The sequence below is a fragment of the Pyrgilauda ruficollis genome, unplaced genomic scaffold (genome assembly GCF_017590135.1).
Source record: "Pyrgilauda ruficollis isolate IOZ18807 unplaced genomic scaffold, ASM1759013v1 scaffold5, whole genome shotgun sequence".
NCBI lineage: Eukaryota > Metazoa > Chordata > Aves > Passeriformes > Passeridae > Pyrgilauda > Pyrgilauda ruficollis.
In genome coordinates this window covers 1,331,729-1,356,161 of record NW_024526599.1, presented here as the reverse complement: position 1 = coordinate 1,356,161, position 24,433 = coordinate 1,331,729, and the positions used below count along the sequence as shown (strand labels likewise).

The 24,433-nt window shown below is 38.6% G+C and overlaps 2 protein-coding genes across 2 annotated transcripts; both read right to left on the bottom strand.

Moving 5' to 3' along the window:
• Positions 1–494: 494 nt before the first annotated feature.
• Positions 495–12,726, bottom strand: LRIT3 (leucine rich repeat, Ig-like and transmembrane domains 3). The gene is made up of 4 exons (XM_041480117.1): positions 12,553–12,726; positions 10,812–11,290; positions 2,997–3,302; positions 495–2,011 (listed from the first exon to the last, which is right to left on the bottom strand). Exons 1-4 carry the CDS (start codon positions 12,666–12,668, stop codon positions 948–950), a joined length of 1,965 nt encoding a protein of 654 aa, XP_041336051.1. The 5' UTR covers positions 12,669–12,726; the 3' UTR covers positions 495–947.
• Positions 12,727–14,058: 1,332 nt separating this feature from the next.
• On the bottom strand, positions 14,059–24,129 carry RRH (retinal pigment epithelium-derived rhodopsin homolog). The gene is made up of 7 exons (XM_041480125.1): positions 23,877–24,129; positions 20,322–20,512; positions 18,679–18,778; positions 17,833–17,986; positions 17,304–17,472; positions 15,074–15,252; positions 14,059–14,188 (listed from the first exon to the last, which is right to left on the bottom strand). Exons 1-7 carry the CDS (start codon positions 23,980–23,982, stop codon positions 14,059–14,061), a joined length of 1,029 nt encoding a protein of 342 aa, XP_041336059.1. The 5' UTR covers positions 23,983–24,129.
• Positions 24,130–24,433: the final 304 nt, after the last annotated feature.

Sequence of the window (24,433 nt, the reverse complement as noted above, 5' to 3'; positions counted from 1 at the left end):
TCGTTGAACTTCACATTCAACATGCCCTGAGGACAAAAACTCCTATTACTTTATATCAAAAGGTATTATATTACTGCAGTGTAGTACATAATACTGTGCAATATCTGTGTCATATATTTACATATAAGAGTGTGTGTTGTATTGCACAGCACCACAGAACTTTCTGTACAGAGATTTCTGAAATTGAGGTATATAGACAGACACATCCAAGTAAATTCTAAGGCTGAGATTTTGCAATAAGATCATCTGATGTAAGTTAATATAATTATCTAGTGTCTCTCAGTTACTCAGCTTTCCTGAGCTTCAGGACACTAAAGAAGCTTCTTTGCCCCTTGCAATAACATCTGCAAAATGACAATACTATGTGTACTGTACCTCTCAAGGGCCCATAAACTGTGACTTCTGTCTTGACTGGCCTGAGAATACTTCAACCCAAGATACCATACAAACAGGTCTATGACACCTCGAAGCACAAGCTGATGTCAGAAGAAAACTTGTATATCCAAATAAAGTTTTGATCACAATAGAAGTAGTCAAAACTGTTTTCCTATTATGTTGAAGTACATAGCTTTCAAGAAGATTGTGATTCATGTTTGATACATGCCACTAGCACATCATGTGGTAAAATGAGAGAAGAGAAGAGAAGAGAAAACAATGTTTTAATAAAACCAAAAAATACCTTTAACCATAGAGCCATTCCATGCTGTATTTTTCTTTGGAAGACCATCACTCCTTCATATCCAAAATCACAAACATAAAAAATAAGAAAATAAACAGGCAACATTTTTCTTCTATTCCCCCTCCTAGCCACCAACATCCAGTAAGACTCTATTACACCAGATAATGTGTTCTGACCACCATCTAGCATCAACCTGCTTCCAGATGCAGCATCACCATTTTGAATTAATTATACCTATTATTTATTTCATCTCCACCCTCACCCATGTTCAGCACAGATACTCAGACCTGGAGCCCTCACTTTTGAAGGTCATTTGAGAATCCATGCTTGACCTAGAGCAAAGGAGAAGTCTTTCTGACTCATCCGTGTACCTTCGTGCCCAGAGCTGGTCTCCTGCACTCAGCGTTCGAGGCTTCAGAGACAGTGTTTCAAATTGCACATAAGTCTCTTTTGCAAGTTCAGCTTCCTTTGCAGACTTTGGTTTCAAATGAAGTCTTAAAACTTTGTAGAGTAAGAAAAATATCAAAGGTAAAACAACCACACATGCTGCACTGCTGGCCACTATCAGGATAGAAAACTCAGAGCTGCTTTCATCATTTAACCCATCAGTGGAGAAAACAACACACTGCTCTTTTGTAGGTGGCACGCCTTTGGGTGAGACACATGCCATATATTGAGTACTAGGTTGCAAACCATCGATTGTGACTTTGTTTTTGTTAGAATCAGTGCTGAGAGGCAACATATCCTTCTCACCATACTTGGAGTATAACACAGTCACAGCGGAATTACCTGTGGCATTGACAGTTTTCCAAGTTAAGGTCACTCTTTCATCAGATTCACTGATCACTCTTAGGTTCTTCACAGTAACATTTTGCTCAGCCACACCTGCTGTGTTCAATGAAGTATCCTCACCTTTCTTGCTTGAATCTCCAATCTGCTTTCTGTTTCCATTTGTCACTGCCTTTGAAACTTTCCTTCCATCCAACATGAGCCTGGATTGCTTTTTGTCAGTAAATGTCATGCTGGTTGATCTTTCAGTACTCACCAGAGCTGTGGTGGTTGGTGTGATGGGAAGAGGTGTGGTTGTCCTCTCGGGCTCCTGCTTGGATTCCTCCTGAGTTGTATTCTGCCTCTCAGCCTCTGGCTTCCTCCCAAACTTCTGTGGTGACACAGTTGTAGTAACTACACCAACCACTGTGACAGTCACGGCAGCTTCTGACATTCCTGCCAAGTTCTTGGCTTTACATCTGTATTCTCCTGCGTCCTTGTAAGAAATTCCTGTCAAGCTCATTATGGACCACCTAACACCCTCTCCAGGACTTTCTTGAATTACTATGGGAAAAGGCAAAGAGTAAAACATTATGAATAGGAAGTAAAGAGGAAGTAAACATTATTAGAATACTTCTTACCTTTCTGCCAGAAGGAATTACGTGTATGGAAATTTTAAAATTTAAACACAAGCAGTCAAAAAAACACAACAACACAAAAAATCAAATCAAATTTCCAAAACAAACTCCAAGCCATACTCTATTATTAAATAAATATGCTCAGCTTGGGTCAAAATGGAAATAAATGTCTAGAGTAATTAGAATATAGTTTGTAGTTTCACTAAGAAAAACAAAACCACATAAAGTGAAATCAAATGTCTTAAAGCTGCTATTGACTCTTAAATACAAGACCCACTGACTTCCTGTGACACTTACCATGCTACCCATTTAAAATGCTATTGGAAATTTCCTTTGTCCTAAGATATTTCAGTTCTCTTACCTTCATCAGACTTATGATGACTGACAACTACTTGGCATTAGCAAGTAGCATTTTTTACATTTAAGTTACTACATAAGTATCTGTCATAGCAGCTAGAATTATGTCAGACAATGATGCCTTGCATCAATTGCACACAGAAAACATGAATTTGGAAAATTCTGTGTTTATAATGCTGAGTTTTAAGTTGCTCAGTTATGGCCTCACTGGCTTTTTTAACATGAACATTTTCAAACAGAAGTTCCAGCAAAAAATTCTCCTTTCTAGCTTCTGAGTTGGGGTCCAGCTAACCCAAACTCCATTTCCCTTTATCCTTCCCCCACTTCATCCATTTCTCCCTTCCACACACATTGTTCTTGTAACAGACCACATCCACAACCAAAACAGTCTGCTGAACCTGTTAAGACCGAGAACTAGACAGAGAATTCCATAACAGATACAATTGCCAGCTTGACACAATACATGGTCCATTATTACTCATTACAATGATCTCAAAGCATAAGCAACCCAACAATGTTTGTTTCTCCCATTTCCTATAAAAGAGCAGTTATACCTGTGTAGTTCACTGGAATATTGTCTGACCTATTCCAAGTGAGCTGTGGTGTTGGGTAGCCCGTGGCGTCACAGCGTAGCAGGACGTTGCTGCCCAGCGGGGAGGTGATTTTTGTTGCTGAGGTCATCACAGATGGTTTAAGACACTGCTCTAACTCAGCTCTCTGGAACAAGATTCCTGCCAGGCTCTCAGGTCCACTACATGAAACCAATGGATCAAGAAGTACAACGGAGGTGTCCACAATTTTGGAAAATTCAATTAGCTTTGAAATGCGACAGTCACAGAACCATGGGTTGTCCTGAAAACCTGAGGCAAGGAGGGAAGTAGGGAAAGAAAACAAAAAGCTGTCAGTCAATATATGGATATTGTGATTACAGTATGACACATGACTACCACCAAATACAAACAAGGACAACCCTGGACCTATTCTGAGTTAATCTTTTCTCTTTCAACTTGTGGTTTTTGTTCAGCTGATTGGTGGGGGAATATTCTCAGAGGTTAGGGAGAACAGTATAAATGTTTATTAAGCTAAACTACTTCTTCACAGAAGTCTATGGGAGCATATTGATATGCTAGCATTACTTGTGCTTAACTTTGTTATTTATCTACCACATTCAAAACCACTTTGAAAACATGTCTTAAGACAGATGATACATTTTCACCTGCCTGTGCCTCCTGGAAAGACAGCTTCTCTTTGCTTTGTATCACTCTCCTCTCCTCTTAGTCCTTCTTTAGGCTCTTACAGCTTGACCTTCCCCGACTCTTTTTTCAATACTTGAGAATACAATGATTTAAGGGTGTAAGCTTACCCAACATCTCTGCCCCTTGAGAAGAAGGGATACAGGCTAAGGAGAAAAAGCTTTAGGCCAACAAAATTTTTATCTGGCTCCAAACTACACGAATATTGTTAGAAGCTGGCTTCACTACAGCCTCTGAAATATATTCAAGAAGAATAACAGAAGAGTAGAAAATAGGAAGGCCCACAAAACACCATAATGACTACAATATTTTTATGATGGCACACAAGAACTCTATCTCTCTTCTGTCAAAACCAATAATATTTGCTTCTGTCAGAGTCAATAACATTTGCTTTTTCCAGTATATGAATTAGCAACTTTTCCCTCTTTGTGAATTTATGGCGTTGGAAGAGATTAACCACTTCTGAGGAATATCAGTCTAAATCCTCAGCTGGTATTGATTACCCCACTATGTTGACTTTCACAGAACAGCAGTGGCTTCACCAGGTAAAATACAATACAGCATATCACTCAGGAGTTCAAGTATTTTCTTAGTGGACTCATACTTTTGAATATGCCTTTCTCATTTTCTCCAAGTACTACTAATAAACAAAACTTATGGTCTGAAACAGGGGATGCTATGCAAGGACCCTTTGCTAGTGAATTTACTGATCAGTACAATAAACAAGTCATATAAGCCAAAGCAGTGTTGAAAGAAAAAAGAGCCCTGACCACCTGCAAATATTTTTCAGAATGTAATTTTAAGAATCATCAAAACAGCTACTGGAAAAATAATGGGTTGTTCTGGAAAAACCTGTAGATGAAAGAATACATGAATTTTTGACTACTTCTTCCTTTTATCACCAGATCAAGATTAGGTTATTTTAAGCACAATGGTAGTGATTGGTTAAAACTATGGTAAACCTCAATTAATCCCTGCTCTTTAAAACAACACTTGACCTGAAGAGATTCCTTGACTTTGACATCACAATCCAATTTCACCCCTTCCAGACAGAAGAGATTTTACATCTATTCACTACTTATTGTTTGTGGGAAACAGAGAAGAAGTCAAAGGAAAGTGTATCAGCAATTGCTTTTCCTAAAAAAAATCTCCAAAACTTAAAAATTTTGCCTGTAAACTTCACACACATATTCAAAAGGAGAAAATATACTATCCAAGTGTTTTCTATATCTAGGTACATCAACTGCTTGTGCTTATAGAAATTCTGCTCAATCAAGCACATGTTTGTAACTATTTGTGCTCATCTTTTCAATTAGGGAAGCTCTGTAGTCAGAGACGATACTCTGGTAATTTTCTTTATCTTCTCACTTTCTTGCAATTTTCCTCACTATGTTGAGAAATTTATTGCAGGAAAGGAAGGGGTTACATATTGTTTTTAACCTGCTTGAAGCACTCAAAACTTTTGAAATAGAACCAAAGAATGGTTACATTAGAAAAGACCTTTAAGACCATTAAGTCCAACTGCTAACCCAGCACTGCCAAGTCCAGCACTAAACCATGACCCTGAGGGCAACATTTACTTGTCTTTTAAATACCTCCAGGAATGGTGACTCCACCACTTCCCTGAGCTCCTTCTCAGTGAAGGAACTTTTCCTAATATATATACCTACACAGCTTTCAAATTGTCCCAGTGTCCTGAAGAAAGGCCAAAGTCATTATAATAGGTATCAGAAATTGACAGAATGAAAGGAATGATGAAGCAACGGTGAACAGTCCTTAGATTGGATGGCTGCTCAGTCCAGCCTGGGACACAGGTTTGACCATCTGAGTGTAGGGCAAAGGAAGAGTTATGTCAGTCAGCCCTTCATCTTCCCCATCCATCATGCTTCCCAATGAAACTGCCTAAAGAAGCAGGATTTACACAAATATATATAATAGACACAGCTACATTAGTTCCTTCCTTGCCCCCACAGCACAGCCCCTCAGTTTATCTGTGTCTTGCCAATATCTGACAGTCTTCACACTATTTCTAGCCACTGTAAATCACCAAGTTATGTGAATTCTCAAAATGAAAAGATGAAAGCACTATTGAGCTGGAAGCAAGATAAAACACTGAATTTCAGTATACTTCAGTTAGTGTTGAAGAGAACAGAAATATGACTATAAACCTATTTTCCAAGGTACAAGGAGCATTTTGAACTTCATTCAACCGTTTGTACTGACAAGATGTTAGAAGTGAGAACAAACGTGAAAAAATAAAGAAAAGGTTAAAAAGGGGGAGGGGAGGGGAATTAGAAAATGGAAAAGATTAGGGAGCTTTAATAAAAGAAATAATTTCTTAAGTAGCAAAAATGAAAATAATTATAAATCTCTGATGGCACACATATCTGAGGAAAGAGAATGTCTTTATAAACCCTGGATTCTTTTGTAGAAATATCAAGGCAGCTTGTTGATCTGAGAAAGAATACTAGCAAAGGCAAAACAAACATTGATAAATATTTATGAATTGCTATATACCAATGCAGTGCTATTTTAATATTAATTATTAATTATAAATTGTTCTAAAACCCTTTATTCTAAATTTAGCATATTTTATATTTACTCTCACACATTCATATGTATGCTTGCACATACAATGTCAAACTTATGTGTGTCTGTGCATGCACATTTTTGTAGTCTTCTCGGTAAGCGGGGTTTCCCTGGACTGTGTCAATATGGACTTTAGCTATGAGCAAAATTTCCTTTGTAAATCAGTAACCAGACTCAGACCATAAACTTGTTTAACCCACTGATTTTTAGTTGCTGCAAAATAGCAAGACGTCAGGTTTTGGGCTGATAGAAATATTCACCACAGCTTGGGTCAGCCTACCCCAGGCTCTTTCCAACTGAACCTACACATTTTGATCCATGGTCCTAAACAGTAAATTCCACATCCAACACTGTCACACCATTTTCACCACATGCCAGTTGCTAAGGGAGTAGTTTCCAGAAAAGCAGTATCTACCCAGTGGATCAGCATAACAGGTGGGAGCCTGATGGACCTGCAGTATCCCAAATTTTTGGCACCTCTGCATGCAACAGAAGCAAGATCTCAGATAACTGCCACTCTGTCAAATATCGGACTCTTCTGTTCCTCTCAGGGACTCACTAGATTCCCCCACATGAAAAATGTTACTGCCATCATTCCTGCCAGAAATGTAAATCTCTGCACAGCAGCCAGGGCTGAAATTTAGTTGTGATTTGGATCAAAGTATCAGGCTATGGCTCCAGAGGTAACCAAGAGGACCAGAGGAATTCACACACTGCTCCCCCAGTCATTTGTAATGTTTAATTTTTAACTCACTCCAGAACTTTGTTCTGAGCTGCCCCAGAGGGCAAGCAAGCTTTCCAAGACAAAGCCAGACATGGGTCCAGGGACAGCTGGCACTCCAGGGTTGCTCACTGAAAAGTTTATGAATGAGACCACAGCAAGGATGGCTCTCTCTCTATCCTGTTGTTTCCCCCAAAGTGCAGCAGGTTTTGTACCTCCAAACTATTCTGCATATCTGTCAGCCCTTCAGGCATACAACATACCCCTGCTATTTCATATTCCAAAAGCATAGATGAATGATTTCCAATGCAATTCTCACATAACTTCAGACAGGTCAGACTGAAGAAAAAACACCTCCATGCCCAGAATTACATTTGAGAGTCACTGTAGCATCCTGTAGAGCCCACAAAGAACCAAGGGCTAAATCTTACAAAGAGTGGAACAGACAGTCAGCTTTAAAGAGAGCTGCCCCTAAACTGTGTGGATATGAGCCAGAGTGAGCCACTTGGCCAAAGGGCCAAGAATCCTTCCCTAACCCTCTTTCATTTAGCATAGTGCACACACAGAGGAACATCATGCAGTGGGAAGTAGTTAAAAAACCCAAACCTCTTAGTACAGAGATAATGAACTGGAATAAGGAAATGTTAACATGCCAGTCCTCTGGCAAAAGTAGCCTTTGGCTCCTCCAAAAGACCTTGAAGTAAACAAGGAGAACCAGAACTTTCTCATAGGAGAAGCCATCTTGATGCTCAGTCAAGACACCAAAGATAAAATTGCCTCCTGGTGTTAAAAAATACATTTGCACAAACATATGAGTTTAGGGCCTTGCTGGTTTTGATCTTGTTAATTACATGCACATGACAATCTTGTTTTGCCAGAACCAGAAGACAGCTCAAGTCATAATTGATTATACTAATTAGAATCTGACTGCTGCGTTCTTGACTAGACAAAACCAGCATTTATTTACTCTGGGTTTCAGCTTCCAGCAGAGTTCTGGCTGCAGTGATCATTCCATGTAGGTACACAGGTCAGTCTGAATGCTCCCCCAGAGAGTGGCTGGAGCACATAGGACACTCTTGGGCATCAAAGTGTGCAATTGTGGGCATTACATTTTAAGGGAAACCTTAAAATTAGGTTTAAAATTTTTATAGGTGTTGAAAGGGAACCAGTAACTATGGTACAAAATGAAGATAAAACAAAAATACCATGCACAGCAAAAAAAAAAAAAAAAAAAAAAAAAAAAAAAAAAAAAAAAAAAAAAAAAAAAAAAGCCAAACCAAACAAATGAAAAAAAAATCAAAACCAAACCAAACAAAAAAAAACCAAAACAAAAAAAAAAAAAAAAAAACAACACCAACAAAAAAAAAAAAACACAAAAACCTTCACGTTATATTAGAAGCTGGTGAAAGAAATGGTGTGAAAGAATGGTTAGGATGGCAAACAGGGAAGGAAAACCTATGAAAGCTTACAATAAGAGATGGTGATTAGTTTTTCTGTATGTCCATGCCCTGTAGGACAAAAGGTAATCAGCTTAGTTTGCAGTAAGGGAGATTGAGGTTGGATATTAGCAGAAACTTTCTCACTACCCTGATAGATAAGCACTGCAGGAGGTGACCATGGAAGGTTCTGGGGTGGTCTGGCCACGGCTTGAACACCACAGACTTTACCAGAATGGCTCAGCTCCTCTGGATCTGTATCCCCATAGGCTAGGTCCTTCCTGACCACATATCTCTGTGATCCCTATCTGTAGCTCAGAGGAGGAGGAGGATATCTATGGGATGCACTTCTTTCTCAGGCTCCAGCAAGGCCAGTAGAGAAAGGAGGGCCATCAGAAAGGAAGCACTAATACCCAATGGAGTCTAAGTAAACTTGGCAAAATAACCCATGACATAAAGAGCACTGCACTTTCTAATCTCCAGAGAAAGGGGATGTTTTCTTATTCACTATAAAGTTTCTTATGTAGCAAGCACTGTCTGTCTGCAATGGGATAAACTCATAGGAAAACTATGATGTCCATGAAAAAAAAAAAATTCAGCTAATTGAGTCACAGCTTACCCAGGGTAAATTTACTCAATATAACACAAGGAAAGTACCACCTGGCATTTTGCATTCTCAGGTGCAAATCTGTAATGGCTGCACAGAGCCTCACTTAGCACCTAACAGTAAAAGAAAAAAGGAGAAGCAAGGTTCTGTTTAAACCAGTGTGTGCTCCTCTCTGGAGGCCTGTGTTCATAATAGAAAATGGTCCAAAGGTCACATCCCAAGCCTTCAAAGAACTCAATGCTGGCATCAGAGGGTTTGCCAGGACTACAGGAGGCTGGAAAAGTTCCTGCACCAAGGAAGCCTGCAGATGATTCCCAGAGTTAAGGGGAGAGAGGAGTGTGTGAGGGTTCAAGATATTTTTGGTGCTTTTTTTTGTGTTGGGGGTTATTTTATTTTCTCAGTTCATTTTATTTTGCCTGAAGTGGTGAGGGCTATGTAAGACAAGGAAACCAATTAATCTCTGGGACTCCCACATGAGATCATGAGGATTAGATCTAGCACAATCAGCTCCCACTTTACAGCCTCCTGTAGTCTTCAGTGTGGGGACAGGGAAAGCAGTACTGAGAAAGACTTACTTTTACATTTTCACTCCTTTTTTTTTTTTTTTTTGTCCTGAATAAATAAAAAATCTTTAATGATGCATGCTTAGCCATACCTGTGAAGTCATGCAGCCTACTTGCATCTATTAAGTTGCTTATATAAAATATAAGAGAATGAGAGTTCAAGCTGCAGCTTCTGCTGTGAAACAAAACAGCTGAACAAATGGACACTGAATATTGGGAGTTTGGATCAAGAAATTGGAAATATTGGGCAGTACAATGCAGGACAGATCTTTACCAGTGCTTCTAGAATTACTGCAGTAGATACAGCCAGCTGGTTTTCCTCCCTTCCACCTGCTGCACTACAAACACATCAAAATATGCTCTTCTACGTAAACAGTGATAGAGAAGAACAGTATTGATAGAACTGTTCCAGCTTGAGGCTGAAGAAGAGAAAGGGGTTACCTTGGCAAGACTAGGAAGTGGAGATAAAGTGTCAGATAAAGCACAAGGTCACAAACAGAACTGATGCAATTGCATGCTAGAGAAGGGGATCAAATTATGAAAAAAATCAGTCAGACAAAATTATTCTTAAATACTTACCTTAGACACTTTCATAAAAAATAATATTAATAAATAGGGATCATACTCCTATTTTCTCTCATATTCAATATGTAAATTGCAAAAGACATCAGGATTATCAGTCAGCTTTAGAGTAATGCCAGGTCAGCAGAGGTCCCAGGGAGACCAGAGCTGCCCTCTTCTAAGCCACCAACACTATCTGCAGCATTGTGTCACAGGACAGGCTTTATAAGAGCATCAGCTCTACCTGCTGGCTTGGCTTGGGAGCCTCTGGAACAGAGCAGTTGCAAATGGACATGCTTACAAACACATACAAAGATGAGGGAAATGTCTCCAGAAACACAATGTAAGTCCTGTATTTCTATAGCTACTGAATGGCCTGTATTCCTGCAATCTGGATTCTCATAGCTTTTACTTCAGTTTTATAGCTTTGAGGTAACAACACACATGGAGTTAACTATCTTCATTTTATGGTTTTCTGTTACCAGTAGAAAATAAATAAACGACCACAGAGCAAACCACAAGAGTGTCCTGGGTAAAACCCCCTCTCCTGAATCCTAGGCTAGTCTCCTAACTGTTCTCACTTGCAATTTCATGTTCAGGTATATTTTGGTGAGGAATGAGACGGGCTGTTCAACATACCCAAGATTACTCTCTGTGTCACCAGAATGTCTGTGCTCTTGGACACGATAGCTCCTGAGAAGGGGGGCCAAATGTCCATGAGGTCTGATGGCAAGGTGGTCAGCTTGTTGCTGGATAGGTCCAGGTAGGTGAGGTTTCTCAGGAAGCGGCCAGCATCAGCGGGAATGCTGGTCAGCTTGTTGTTGTGGAGATCAAGAGTCCGTAAGTTGGGCATCTCGGCCAGGGATTCCCAAGGGAAAGTTGAAAGCAGATTACCATCCAGCCTCAGCTCGTGCAGCTGTTTCAAGTTGTAGAAGCTGCTGATATCAATGTTGGCTACACAGTTGTAAGTGACCCACAGGTATTTGAGATCTACCAGGTAGTAAAAGGCTTCAGTGGGAATCCTTCGTATGACAGTTTTCTCTATACGCAGTTTTACAGTATCCACAGGAACATTCACAGGGATCTCGTACATGTCAGGGTCATTACAGAGTACAGATCTAGCAACAGGAAAAAAAAAAAAAAAAAAAAAAAAAAAAGAGGGAGAGAGACATATTTGCATTTATTCACCAGAAATTTGAATTTCAGATTTAAATGCAAATGCTGTAACTTTCTGCAACACTACTACCAGAACAAAGAACACGGAAATCAAGAACAGTCCTCTGCATTTAAAAGTTGAACAAACTCCACAAACATGGAGATTCTAAAGAGAAAAATAATAAAAATCAGACCTGATCCTTTCACATGAAACCTAGATTTGCTTTATTCTAAAGTATATAAGCACCACCCTCTATCCACCCCTCACTCTAGTGACAACTGAAAGACAGAAGCCATTGTACAAAGAATAATACATGCATGTATCTCAAGTGGGAAATGCATGCCCCTTAATTAAAAATATCAAAATTCAAAATTAAGATTATTAATCTCTATTTTTTCTGTATGATGAAGATTCAAAGTATTTTCCATACTTACCTTTTGGAATAGACTGAAAATTGAAAATATACCAAAGAAAATTTAGTAAAGAAGAGCTTTCTGGCCCTCTTGTTGATGTCCATGTACAAATTACTTGCTTTATAGAGATGAAAAAAACTTTCTGCTGACAATGATTTCAGTGAAAAGGGATTTCTCAGCATTTTCAGTTACTGGATTTCAGGAAACAATTTCTTCAGGGTATATTGCTTACACATACTAGCTTGAAGAATTCTCTGCCTTCAGTAAGTCTATCCTTAATTTTCTCCCCCTTTTCTCTAGATTATTCCTCTATTCTACTTTTTCCTCATGCAGCTTTATTCCAGATAGCCTGTGACAATAAATAGCAATGACAAAGAGTATCTCCTAAAATTGACATGGCAATACCAGGTCACCACATTTCAAATTAACCTCCTTACTATCACTAATTACATAATTTACTGCAGATTAAAAATAAATAAAAGTACTGTATTTATTTAATCAGAATCATCTTACACTAGTTAACTAGTTTGTGGAAATAGAAAGGACATTACAATAGTAGGAATGTCATGGAGCAGAAAGAAATTGCCACCTGCAAAAAATGAAGATTTAGAGTAGCTATTTGCTAAGTACAAAGCCATAATCACCATCTGCTCCTGTTCAGGAATGCTGCTTGCCATAGAATGCTAATGTAAAATATGTCTTCATTGCAGCTATTCTAGAAATAATTTGCAATGTCTGAGAATGTTATCTCCAATTTCTTCAACCCTTTTCCTCATAAATGGCCCTATATAACAAATAATAAAATATATACCTTGTTCCAGTGCCATCACTTCTGCCATGGTAAACGCAAGTGCATTGTGAAGGACAAAAGCCATGAACTTCTTCAAAAAAACTCATTAGGAGGTAGAAGCAAATAAACAGATACATGGCTTCCTCCCAGAAGAACTGACATGAAGAAATGTGAAGGCTTTATTCCTAGGCATCCATGTGCAGTGTGCTACAAATGTGAATGTAGCCATCCATTTAGTAACAGCAGATTACAACAGATTAGCCCAGATCTGTGGTTGCTTAACCTTCAAATGTATCCTGAATGCCATCAGTTAAAGCAGCTCACTCTTTAGTCTGTCAGAACACACTCTGCTTCAAATCACATCCAACCATGCTCCAAGGTTGTTTTAATATGTAGATTGTAAAGTTAGTGTGTAATAAAATATCTATTTTCTTCTCCTAAGAGGCAGTGCATATATTTTACTGTCTATAAAGTGTTCCAAGGTTCCTGAAGGAAATCTAGTACACCATGAGGACATTGCGTGGCATTTTGTTTAATACTGAAAATGGCAAATTAATAGGAAGCCCAGATTCCAGAGCTTTCAAAAAATCCCGTAAAAACAGGGTTTTGCCAAAAATACATAAATGGTTTAAGTTTTACACTGCAAAGCCAAACTGCATATGCACACACACATAATAGTTGAAGCTAAATCTATACAGTCATCTTTTTCACCCTGAATAAATCTATTGCTCATATTGACAAAGTTATTTCTTGAAAATTAAACATCAGACCTACATAAACATAAGATAGACTTAGAAGTGATGAGAAATTACCATAAATATTTACTCAATTTTATGCACCTCCCAAGTGAGAAGCTTTAGGGTACATTTTGTCACATTTTCAGGATTTGCTGTGCAGTCACAAGCACTAGAAACATGCTACTTACAAAACAAAAGCTGTCTTTACTACAAATTAATTTGGTTCCACCAGTCAAATTTTTAAAAATACTTTAAATACGCTGAAATTCCTTCAAAACCCTAAAACCTAATAAAAGAGTCTATGGGGTGAGTGTAGATATTTTGACACCCTAACATATTCACAGAAACTGAACTTTGCAAAGCATATCAACGTGGACTTGGTATGGACATATACAGCCACAGGGAGTATCCAGAATATTTGAAGTCTGGAAACTTTCTAGGGAAGCTGGTGGAAAGTACTTCATGAAAGGAATTAATACATAAGAGAAATCTGGGGTTATTGAACCTAAGAAATTTGCACTTCTGTCTTTTCTGGCCCCTCTGTCACCTTGTCTAGCTCTGGAAGAGTGACAGTGGCCACTTTGCTACCTTTTTTTGTTTGGGACAGACATATTGGACCAATAAACCTCACTCTCAAACTAAAGTCTTGGCAGATTTTGTCTCCTTAGCTTCTTTAAAAAGATTACTGTGACTAACATAAACCAGCTAGCTAGGAAAGATTATTATTCAAAAAGAAATTGTCCAAAAGATTAATTAACTTGAACCCAGTTTTCACTCCTTTCCATGTAACTTATGCAGGCAAATGACTGGAGTTCTGCGATGTCAGTGCACTTTGAGACACACTCATGGGCAAAGCATTGTTTATGGTTATCTCTTGCCTTGTCTGACATCGCACCATTGCCAGGATCGCCCTCCGAAACCTGCCAAGGGCAAGAAAGGGAAAACAGAAAGATCATTAGCTGGAGAACCAAAGAGAAGGGAAAAATTTGGTAAGATGGTCTTAACTATTACAACAGTTTTCAATTTTAATAGAATATACTTAATAAAAAAACATGTATTTGGAATTCAAAAGGACCTGGATCTTTTTCAGTTCCAGGTGCAGGACTGTAAAGTTAATTTCATTTCTTAAATAGGGATCACAGCAGCATTTGTTTATTCCAGGAGAGCTTACAGCCATAACAAAGATGAACTCACAGAATGGGAAAAAAACACAGATGTTTTTCCATTGACTCAGCAGATATGTTCACCTAGGCAGAGATCACAGGCTCTGCTTGAAGGTTGGTAGCAGAGACGGGAAGAATGCCTCTTTGCAAAACACAGTCCTCAGTCAGAGGCACTGGCTTGATTAGAGACAGATTTGTTATGCTTACTCAAATCAGAATAGGCTTAACCTATTTACTTGAATGAAAAGGGTCAATCCATCCTAATCCATTAGAATATGATACATCCCAAGTCAAATACTAAAATCTACACCAGTTACATGTCACTAAGATGCACACACTTTGGCCACAGTCATTAAAACCAGTCTACTACTGATGCAACCTAAAATCTCCTTGAGAAAACACAAATGGGACTTTCAAAAGCTATGTTAGTACGTTCTCAAAAATATGTATCAATCCAGGGTGTTGCGATGATGATCATAACAATTTACTTTAGGCTTTTCTGTCCAAAAGGTCATCTTCAGTAAATTAACAGTGGCATACCCTTTGCTCTTCACTAATCAGCTTGCCATTTTTTACAGGTGATCCTTCTATACTCAGACGATATGCTAAAATCATGAAATAGACAAATTTCAGAACACTTACTTTTTGTTTGCAATGACATAAATGCAGGGATTATAGAATGTGGAAGATTTTGCGAAGAGAGGAGCTATGATGGCCATTGCAGGAGAAATTTTCTTTGGGTCTCCAAAGGAAGACCACAAACACACAACAGAATATGGAGACCATGCCACCAAGAACATTATAATCATCACAACAGACATCTGTAAAATGAGAGGAACGGATACATAACCAATATTACCTCAAGATGAAGACCTCACAGGAAAACCTCGTAACAAAAGCACATACAACTAGGTGAAAACAGAGCTATCCTGAATTAAATAACATATAACCAAGCACACCTGACACATTCGGACAGTTTACACTGAAATCTCACTTTGGGGATTTAATAGCACACCTCACTGCCATGTCTTTGGCATGGTGTCATTTCATTACGTGCAATATTCCTTCAAAATCAGCACTACTCATTCAGTTAAATCTGCCTATCAGGAGTTCAAATTTCCAGAGAGGACTTCACACATTAATTATGACCCCCCTAACAAGTCACTCTGGGATGCTATTACAAACAATAAATACGAACAGAGACAAAAATTTAAGCCAAATATTTCATTTGGCGCTGAATAAAAATGTTTTATAAGGCTTAATTATGGAACCATTAAATAAAAGAAAGCAAATGTTCCAGGACATATAGTTAAGGAACCCAGAAGTCTCTGCTTGGTTCAATGGAGCATCATAGACATGTTCAAGAATGATACAGAGGAGGTATCTGAGCTGTCACATCTTCTCTGCCTGCCTGCAGAGAGAACAAACTGGGCAGCTTGGGGCTCACACGCCAGGACATGCCATGCCACAGCCAGACCTGGACAGTGACAAACTGGGGGTAGTAGAGGGTAGGAGAGGTCATCAACTGAGACAGATTTTTCTGGATTTTGTCAGGTACATGAATTGGCAATGGAAATGTCATATGAATCAAGAGGACAAAACAAACCCCTAGAAAACCAACCAAAACTGCAGGGCTGCATACACACAGGATTCCCTAGTGCTGCTCACCTACACCCCCAGTTAGTCTTTCAGACATGAACAAAATGAGAAACAAGAAATAAACAGCTACTTTGTATGAGCTGCTGTAGAGCACAATCAATACACAAGCAGTGGCTCTCACAGAAGATCCCTATTTCAATGCAAACACAGTATCAAACACAATACCAAAATGTAAGAACCCTTTCATTTAGAAGTTTGGTGCATAGAAAGCTTAGAGGATGCTAATTTGCAAAAAGCAGATAGTAGTCCAGTTCTAAAGATGGATATTGCTTAACTCCAAAGCATTATTTTTTTCTCTTTATTTTTATTTATTATAACTTAGTGTCTTCAACTGCAAAATAGGAAAAATGCATTTTCTTCACAAATATGAGTCTGAATTTTTAACTGAATCCTCAGTTTCAAGTATTCTGAAAGTTCTTCACAAAAGTAAAACACTCAAATTACTCTTTTTAGGTAAAAATACTATTCTTCAGAACTTAGCAATGAGAAGTTTTTCCAAGGAATGCTGTTTACACTGATAAGTAATTCAAAAACATAGGTACATACTCTTCTGTCCAATTCTCTCTCACTTTTTCATCATGCCCAACCATAAATCACATCTTTACACAAAATCAAAGGAGCTGGTGAACTTCAAGATTTCTCAAGGACTTTTATACACTAAAAGAATGTCAACCTTCCAGGCAGGATATATCTTTTCATGCCATAACTCACATTTGCTACTGCTTACATAAGAGATAAGCTCAACAGACTGAAAAGAACAAGGGATTGGAATTACACAGCTTGGGAGCTGGAAATGCACTCTCTTTCCTAGGCCACAAGTTCAAGTGAGAGTTGACCAATCCATTTCAGACCAGACACATCTGTGAACCAAGCAGGAAGCCTAAGGACTCTGCAGACACACAGTAAAAGTTCTCCTAGGGCACCTTGAAGGTACATTTCTAGGTAGTGATAGAGGAGAGAGACAAGGAAAATTCACAATCTTCTTAGCCTTCAAAGTAGCTATTCATCTGGAGAGGGTATTAGACCAAAAATAAGGAATCTAGTGTGATAAGTCAAGCTAAGAGTTTTCACTAAGGCTCAGCATCAGCTAATATTTAGTACAAAAGAAAGGGGGAATGTAGAAAATCTAAATGCTTATAAGCCTGCACCACTCCTTTGCAAAAAGGACTTTAACACAAAGAATATGCTTTAAGCAAAACATGCACTCATTTACCTTTGTCACATCTACTTGGTCAGACCAATCTATGTTAATGCTCTCCAGGCAGTTACTGCTGGCATATCGTTTCATTGTCCGGGAAACATTGTAATAACAGTAAAACATGACTGTTAAGGGCACAACAAAATTAACAGCAATTACACTCATTGTGTAGGAAATAAAGGACCTGATAAGACAGAAAAACAAAACAGAGTAACTTACAAATAGCCATCCTGGAAAAGTTACCAAAGAATTTGGTATTTTGATTTGATTATGACATTTTTCAACGAGCTCTAAAATAATAAGGAAAAATTTTTTAGCTATTTTTTTTATTGGAAAGTACAAGTATTGAAGTTTTGAAGCATATCTCAGCTCCTACAGGGGTTTTTGCTAGACTTGCTCTATGTTATTTCTATTGTTTTAAATTATTGTTAAAAATTTTGCTCCATACTTCAGAAAGAAGCTATGCTCCTACAGCGGTGAATTAAACAATCTTATACTTCAGTGAGCCAGCAAAGTTAAAAGAAAGCATGAGGGGGAATCTTACGCATCATTTTTCCTCCAATTTACTGTGCACGTTGCTCCGGTGGGATCCGGAGCGTAGCTGGCCCAGCCTGCGGTAGGCATGGAAGACCAGAAGACTGCATTTATCCAGGCAGCAAGGATGAGAGTGGCATAGCTACGGGTGGTCATTCTTCTTCCTGCAGCCAGGCACAGACAGTCACAAACAGCTCTCATCTGCTGCTTCTTTCCAGTGTCAAAGTAGAGTGACAAGTGGCTTCCAGCAAGCACATGAAGAGTTAATAAAGACCCTTTCCGAGGCTGGCAGTCCCAAACACTGTAGCATACCTGTTTCGTTCTGCTGACTGACATCTCAGTCCTTGCAGCTTTTAGACCACTTGAACACCATCACCCATTCCAACTCAGCATACAGGCAATATCCAATCCCAAGCCCACACCAAAAGCTTATTATGCAACACAGCATTCAAGCACATCCTTGGAAGTTTGGAGGGGAGGAATTAACTGTTGCAACACAGCTGCAGCAGAGGAGAGAAAAACACCCAGGGGGTGTTAACACAACAGAGGCACACACCTGCTTGACAGAGGTCAAAACCTCGCACAGCCAGAGGATTTTTGTGTGCTTTTCTGCATTGATGTGGCCCTCTAAAGACTGAAAATGGCCATAAAAACACAATTTATAAACAGAGTAACAGACTAATGATGAGTTTTTCATTTTAAAGAGCAGTATGCCAACTAGGTAACTTAACCAGATACTGTAGGTTCAAGTCCTGCCCAATGCTGTAACTGTGGAGTCATTGATGAGAAAACAATAGAATCAAATCAAAATTTTATTCCTCCCAACAGTGACTGAGTTTTGACCCTATGTCAGTACCTATATCAGGCCTGCAGATGGTCAGGTACCGATCAACAGCAACAACAGTCAGCAAACCAATACTCGCCATCCCGAAAAAGATATTTAAGGCAGCATAGATCTGAAATTAAAACAAACAAGCAAGAAAATAATTTCTGAGAAATCTTTCAAACATGCAAGCACAAATCTGTGTACTGAATCAACACAATTCAGCCAGAGTTCGCTTCCATGAGCAAGGTCTTAAAGGTCTTAATTCAATGCAGGCAATTTGAAGGTGGCTCATTAGAAAGTAAACATTTCAAAATGCTTGTGTGCCCATTAGAAATCCTAAAGACAGCAGTCTCAAAATCAAAGAAACACTGTCCTTCAATAAGTAAATTTTGAGATTCAGAGTTTGGAGGGGTTTATTTCATGTTATCAATATACGTCAAGGAGACCTGAGGAGTATTTGGTCTATCAGAAAGAGTTATAGCTTTAGCAAACATGAGGTTCTCAATTATCACTCTTTCATCTGTTGTGATGATTTGACAGATGTGGCCCACTGATTTACCCCTCATTTTTAAGTGTGTCAGATCTTTTGCACAGAACAACACATGCTGCAATCCCAGCATACTCCAAATGCATCTGCCTGGTCATCCCATGGGAAGCCTGACCAGGAAGGATGACTGGGATGCCTGTGTTACCTCTGGCACCCCAGTAATACAGAGCCCCGAGCCAGAGCACACAGCACCAGCAGTTATAACAGAACCACATGGCACTCAGCCACCTCAGATCACAGGATTCATTTGGTTTAGGTCGACATGAGCTGTGCTTCAAGTGCCTTAACTCTCAAATCAGTGAGATCTCTCATCAACCTGAACACACCACAAGCCAATCCAGATCCAAAGATGTTAAAAGTGAGACTTCCTGCCAAACAATGACTGAATTTTGACCGTGAAGGTACTGTCTACTGAGGCAAGTGATCTCAGACTGTGATAGCATCTGTTATACACATGTCCAAAATGTTTGCCTTATGACACATTTTCAGTATATGCCTTCACATTACTACTCATATTTGTGAGCACTTAAGCCCAACAGTCTATAAATTACGTAAATTAAAATCACAATACACAGTGAGCAAAGGCCGCCATCTCTCTCCTATGGAAGTGTGTTTTTCAGTCAGTCTGTTCTTAAAAATAGGCAGCTCTTAAAAGTAGGCTAAGTCTTTAATGGAGACCAAAAACCTTAGAGGCCTTCACTTTGAATATCCTATCAGTCCCATCCAAAAAGGACATGCATGTGCCAAGCAGAACTCACCATCAAAACAGTAGACGCAATCAAAGTTATTTAGCTATTAGCAAAATCATCAAATGTGCCTGTGCTACTATAACCATCTTTATTTCAGGATTTGATTTTCTAAGCCTTCTTAAAGCTATTTTAAAATGTCTAGTTGATAGATATAAGGTTACACGTAAATGTTTTCAGACTGTGAATATAAGCTTAAAGTGAAATTCACAATAAAACCATCTCCAGAAATTGCTGACATCACAGAACATCAGCTTCAGGTCCAGAGTCACATTCTGCATCTCCACCTTATCTCTTAAAATAACATGAGGTAGAGCCATTACTTACTTCTCACTTTGCTTTTAAGTGCTGAAACTTTCTCTCTAATTGAATTGCAATACCTGGCATCCAGTATATCCGAATTTCCAGCTTCCATGCAGGTCTGAGGCAGCAGACATGGGGTAACCAATGCCACTAACACCAATATCAGTAAAAGCCAAGTTGATGATAATTGCGTTGGTTGCTGTCCGAAGCTCTTTGTACTTAACAAAGATGCCTAACACAACAATGTTACTGAAAATGCTTATCACTCCTGTAAAAACAGAAAAAGGAAAACTTTACAAAAGGTACCCACCAGCCAGTAATACACATGCAGAAGAAAATGCAGCCTATTGTAACATGTAAGTCCCAAAAAAGATTTATTTTCAGTCGAGTACAAGTTTGCAAAGAGGATAGACACCTGAAAATGAGAGAAAAGCTTTTCCAATTAGGCAACCTTCACATGGGTTCAGTAAGCACCAATAAGACTTTTGATGCAATGACAACTAGCAGAGCAGAAATTCAAATGCATCTAGGATTACATTTCAAACACTCTGGCCACCAAGTACAGCGCTGACCTCCATGGTAAAGAAGAATTCAGGCCGGTGACTGGTAAAATAAAAAAGGTTATAAAAAAACTTATGCACCTAGATCTAGAAGACGGCCACTGCCAACCCCTGAGATTCAGTAATTTTAAAATCAAATTAGGCAAAATCATAATTGCCCCTCAGCTATCTCTCTTTTAACACCACCAAGGATGTCTGTTCTCAGGTGCACGTCTCCTGTTGGAAGTCCAATTTTTTTTGGCCTCACAGATGCCATCATCTATCATATTCATATACTCACACATTTCAGGAATGACATTGGTCCTAAGTACTCTTAAAATTTAAATAAACAAGGAGCTGAGGATCTGATTTGAAATGAACACCACAGTAAAAAAGCCACATGCAGTGCCAGTTCTGTCAGCTCTCCTGTTGACAGATAGCATGTCATCTCTTGGGAGAGAGGGAGCAAAGGAGAATTAGAAGTTTAATAATGCAGACTTTTTATGAGGCATGTTTTAACAGATATTACAGCTACCAATAATGAAATCTGACATACAACAGGACTGTAAACTTGTATCCTTGGGGTGAAGAAAAGATCCTTCTAGACGCACTTATATTAAATAATTCAGAGTCCTGCCTTAAAAGTAAGGGGTGAAAGGGGAGGCAATGAAAAACAGGGAAGAAAAAGTGGAACCTATATGCATTAAAATGTTAGTATCAGTAAAATAAATTAATAATAGGGCAAAAAAAGAGAATGTTTAGAGGAACAAAATATAAGATGGAAGATGGATTCCATCTTGAACAAAGTGAGAAAAAGCACGTAGATACAAGAAATGATCTCTTCTCTGTTTCTGAGGTACAGGTCAAGCAGATGAATGAAGTTTCTCCAGGCAGCAGTTAAGCAGTGCCCATTAAAAGAACATTGAAGCTGGTCAAAGTGCTGGAGCACAAATCTTATGAGCAGAAGCTGTGGGAGCTGGGGTTGTTTAGCAGGGGGAAAAGGAGGGTCAAGGTGACCTTATCATTCTCTATAACCACCTGAAAGGAGGGTGAAGCCAGGTGGGAGTCAGTCTCTTTTCCCAAGGAACAAGCGATAGGGTGAGAGGAAATGGCCTCAAGTTGCACCAGAGAAAAGTACTTTTGGATATTAGGAAAAATTTCTTCACTGAAAGAGTTATCAAGCACTGGAACAGGCTGCCCATGAAAGTGGTTGAGTTGCCATGCCTTGGAATATGTAGATATGGTGCTTAGGGACATAGTTTAGGGTGGGACATGGCAATTTTAGATAGTAGCACCAAAGCAAAAAAAATCAGATACATGTATAACATGGAATTTACCTTTCCAGTTAGCATTTTAAAATTATACCAGAGAATTCACCACTATAAGCAGAAAGACATCCATGAGGCAGCAGAGCCTGCTGCAGCCTGAGCATCCCTACTGTCGTTACAAAAATGAATACACTGATCAGTGTAATGCTTAACAATTACTTCATTCCCAGAAAACAAGAGAGAAACACTTAAATCTTTTAAAGAGCAGAATAATGATGAACACTGTACCCAGACTTCATTCTTATTCTTACACTTCTGCTTATTAACAAGGCTTAAATCTTCCAGATGTGAAATTTGCTGCAGTAAGGCTGGTGCAAAGCAATCAATCATACTTTCAAATACTTTATGGACTTCATTGCCAAAAAATTTTCTCATTAAGAAAGTAAAGATTTATTAGACTCCCCCAATCATAATTAGAAGTAGAAAAATGAAAAAAAAAAAAAAAAACTAAAACTGCAAAGTAATCCAACTTTTTTTTTTTTTTCCCCATGACATTTAATGTCCATGCAAGATTAAGAAAGAAGAGCTGGCTTGATTCTGGCTAATTCCATTGATACCCTATGATCACCAATGATAGCTTTGATCTTGAACACCAGCTGGTCAAAGCTATCTGAAAATATTACCTTGTTACATACTACATAATCAATTTTAATAAAAATATAAGAGGTATATCTAGGCTTCCAATACTTGGCAATTATTTATCTCTACAGCTTCTTAAGAAACCTACTGCTCTGTATAGCTGTTCTATTAATTTCTCCAAAGACCTTATATAAATTATTGTCTTTGCATCCAAAAATACCCACTTTTCCAGCACAGCAATTTGATACTCACCACTTCAGACATATATGCTAAATAAACTGCGACCATCAGCAATACTATGTCCTATAAATGTAAAATATATTAATATTGTGAAGTATTTTTAAATCTAACTACAGCATAGAAAATTTCGTGGTACAGTCAATGAATAAAGACTAAACTGATTTGATTTTCCATAATAAAGGTATAGAAGGCCTGTTTTTAAACATTCCATTCTGGTTAGGTGGATATTTCATTACTATAGCACTCAATGCTTCAGAAAAGCACTACTGAAGAAGCTGTGGTTATATAATGAATAAGGATTTAAGGGAAGAAAAAGAATAATTTTATAATCATTCAAGTTTAGCTAAAGACCACTGCAGTCACAGGGAACAAACACGATGTGAAGCCTCACAGCGTGCTCTTCTAACACGTGTTGTTGGTGAAAAATACAGCTGCAACTGGAATCTGCTCTTCTCTGATTAATGACCAGCTCCCTCCCTCTAAGTCACATTCCAACCTTCCCCTTACATCCCCCTAACAGACACCCGCTCACATACTCAGACTACACAGATATTACTACAAACGTGTGGCTCAGGAGAAATCTCAAGATAGCTTCGAGCACATCTCAGAAAAATGCAAGATGTGACAGCTATGCCCTATTTTTATCTATTTTGCAAGCTGGCAGAAACTAATTCTCACTCTCTTCTATAATTACATATCAACAAAATGTATTTTTTGAGACACAACGCTGCTTTCAAATACAGAGCAGAAAACTTAGATTCTGCTCACTTCAGATGTTTCTGCATATTTCAGTCAGGCAGCTAACTTGTCAGTAAACATGGAGAAAAACCATCAGACAGCTGTCTAATACAAAATGAAATACCATCACTATTACTGTACAAAATGAGCATTCAGATCTACAAGTTCTATTTTAAAAAGTTACGCAACAATTTGCCAACGCCCATACCTGCTGTTATTAAGTAAGCTGCAACTATGTTGTGCTCAGTCTGTGTGAAGGCTGAATGAGCTTCATTGTCACTTTCTGAGGAATTGGATGAGTCATTCCAATGCATTTTCAACAAAAGACTGTCGTCTATCCTCTGAAATAATTCATCAAGAAGATGAAACACTACAAAACCCTGTCAGGCAAATTCTTTCATTATTCAACAGACTCACTGAACAATTAAAACACGGGGGGGGGTAGGTAGGAGTTCCCCCCCACCACTGACAGCTTCCAAGCATGATTTGATTGGACTAAAGTGGAAAGAAGTTTACGCTGCCAATCTATGCAGGAGATTGTTAATTAAAACAAAGAGCAGCACAGAACTGAGCAAATTTTGAACAGCGTGCTTAAACTTCATTCTTACTGCTAATGAGATTAACTGTCACATGCCCCCAAACTTTTTCCCCTCAAACCTCTTGTGCAATACTTTGGAAACCTCAACAAAAGTTGACTCAGTTCAATCAATCAGCCTGACTTGGAACCAATTCCCATCATCAGGCAAAGCACAAAAACCTGCAGTA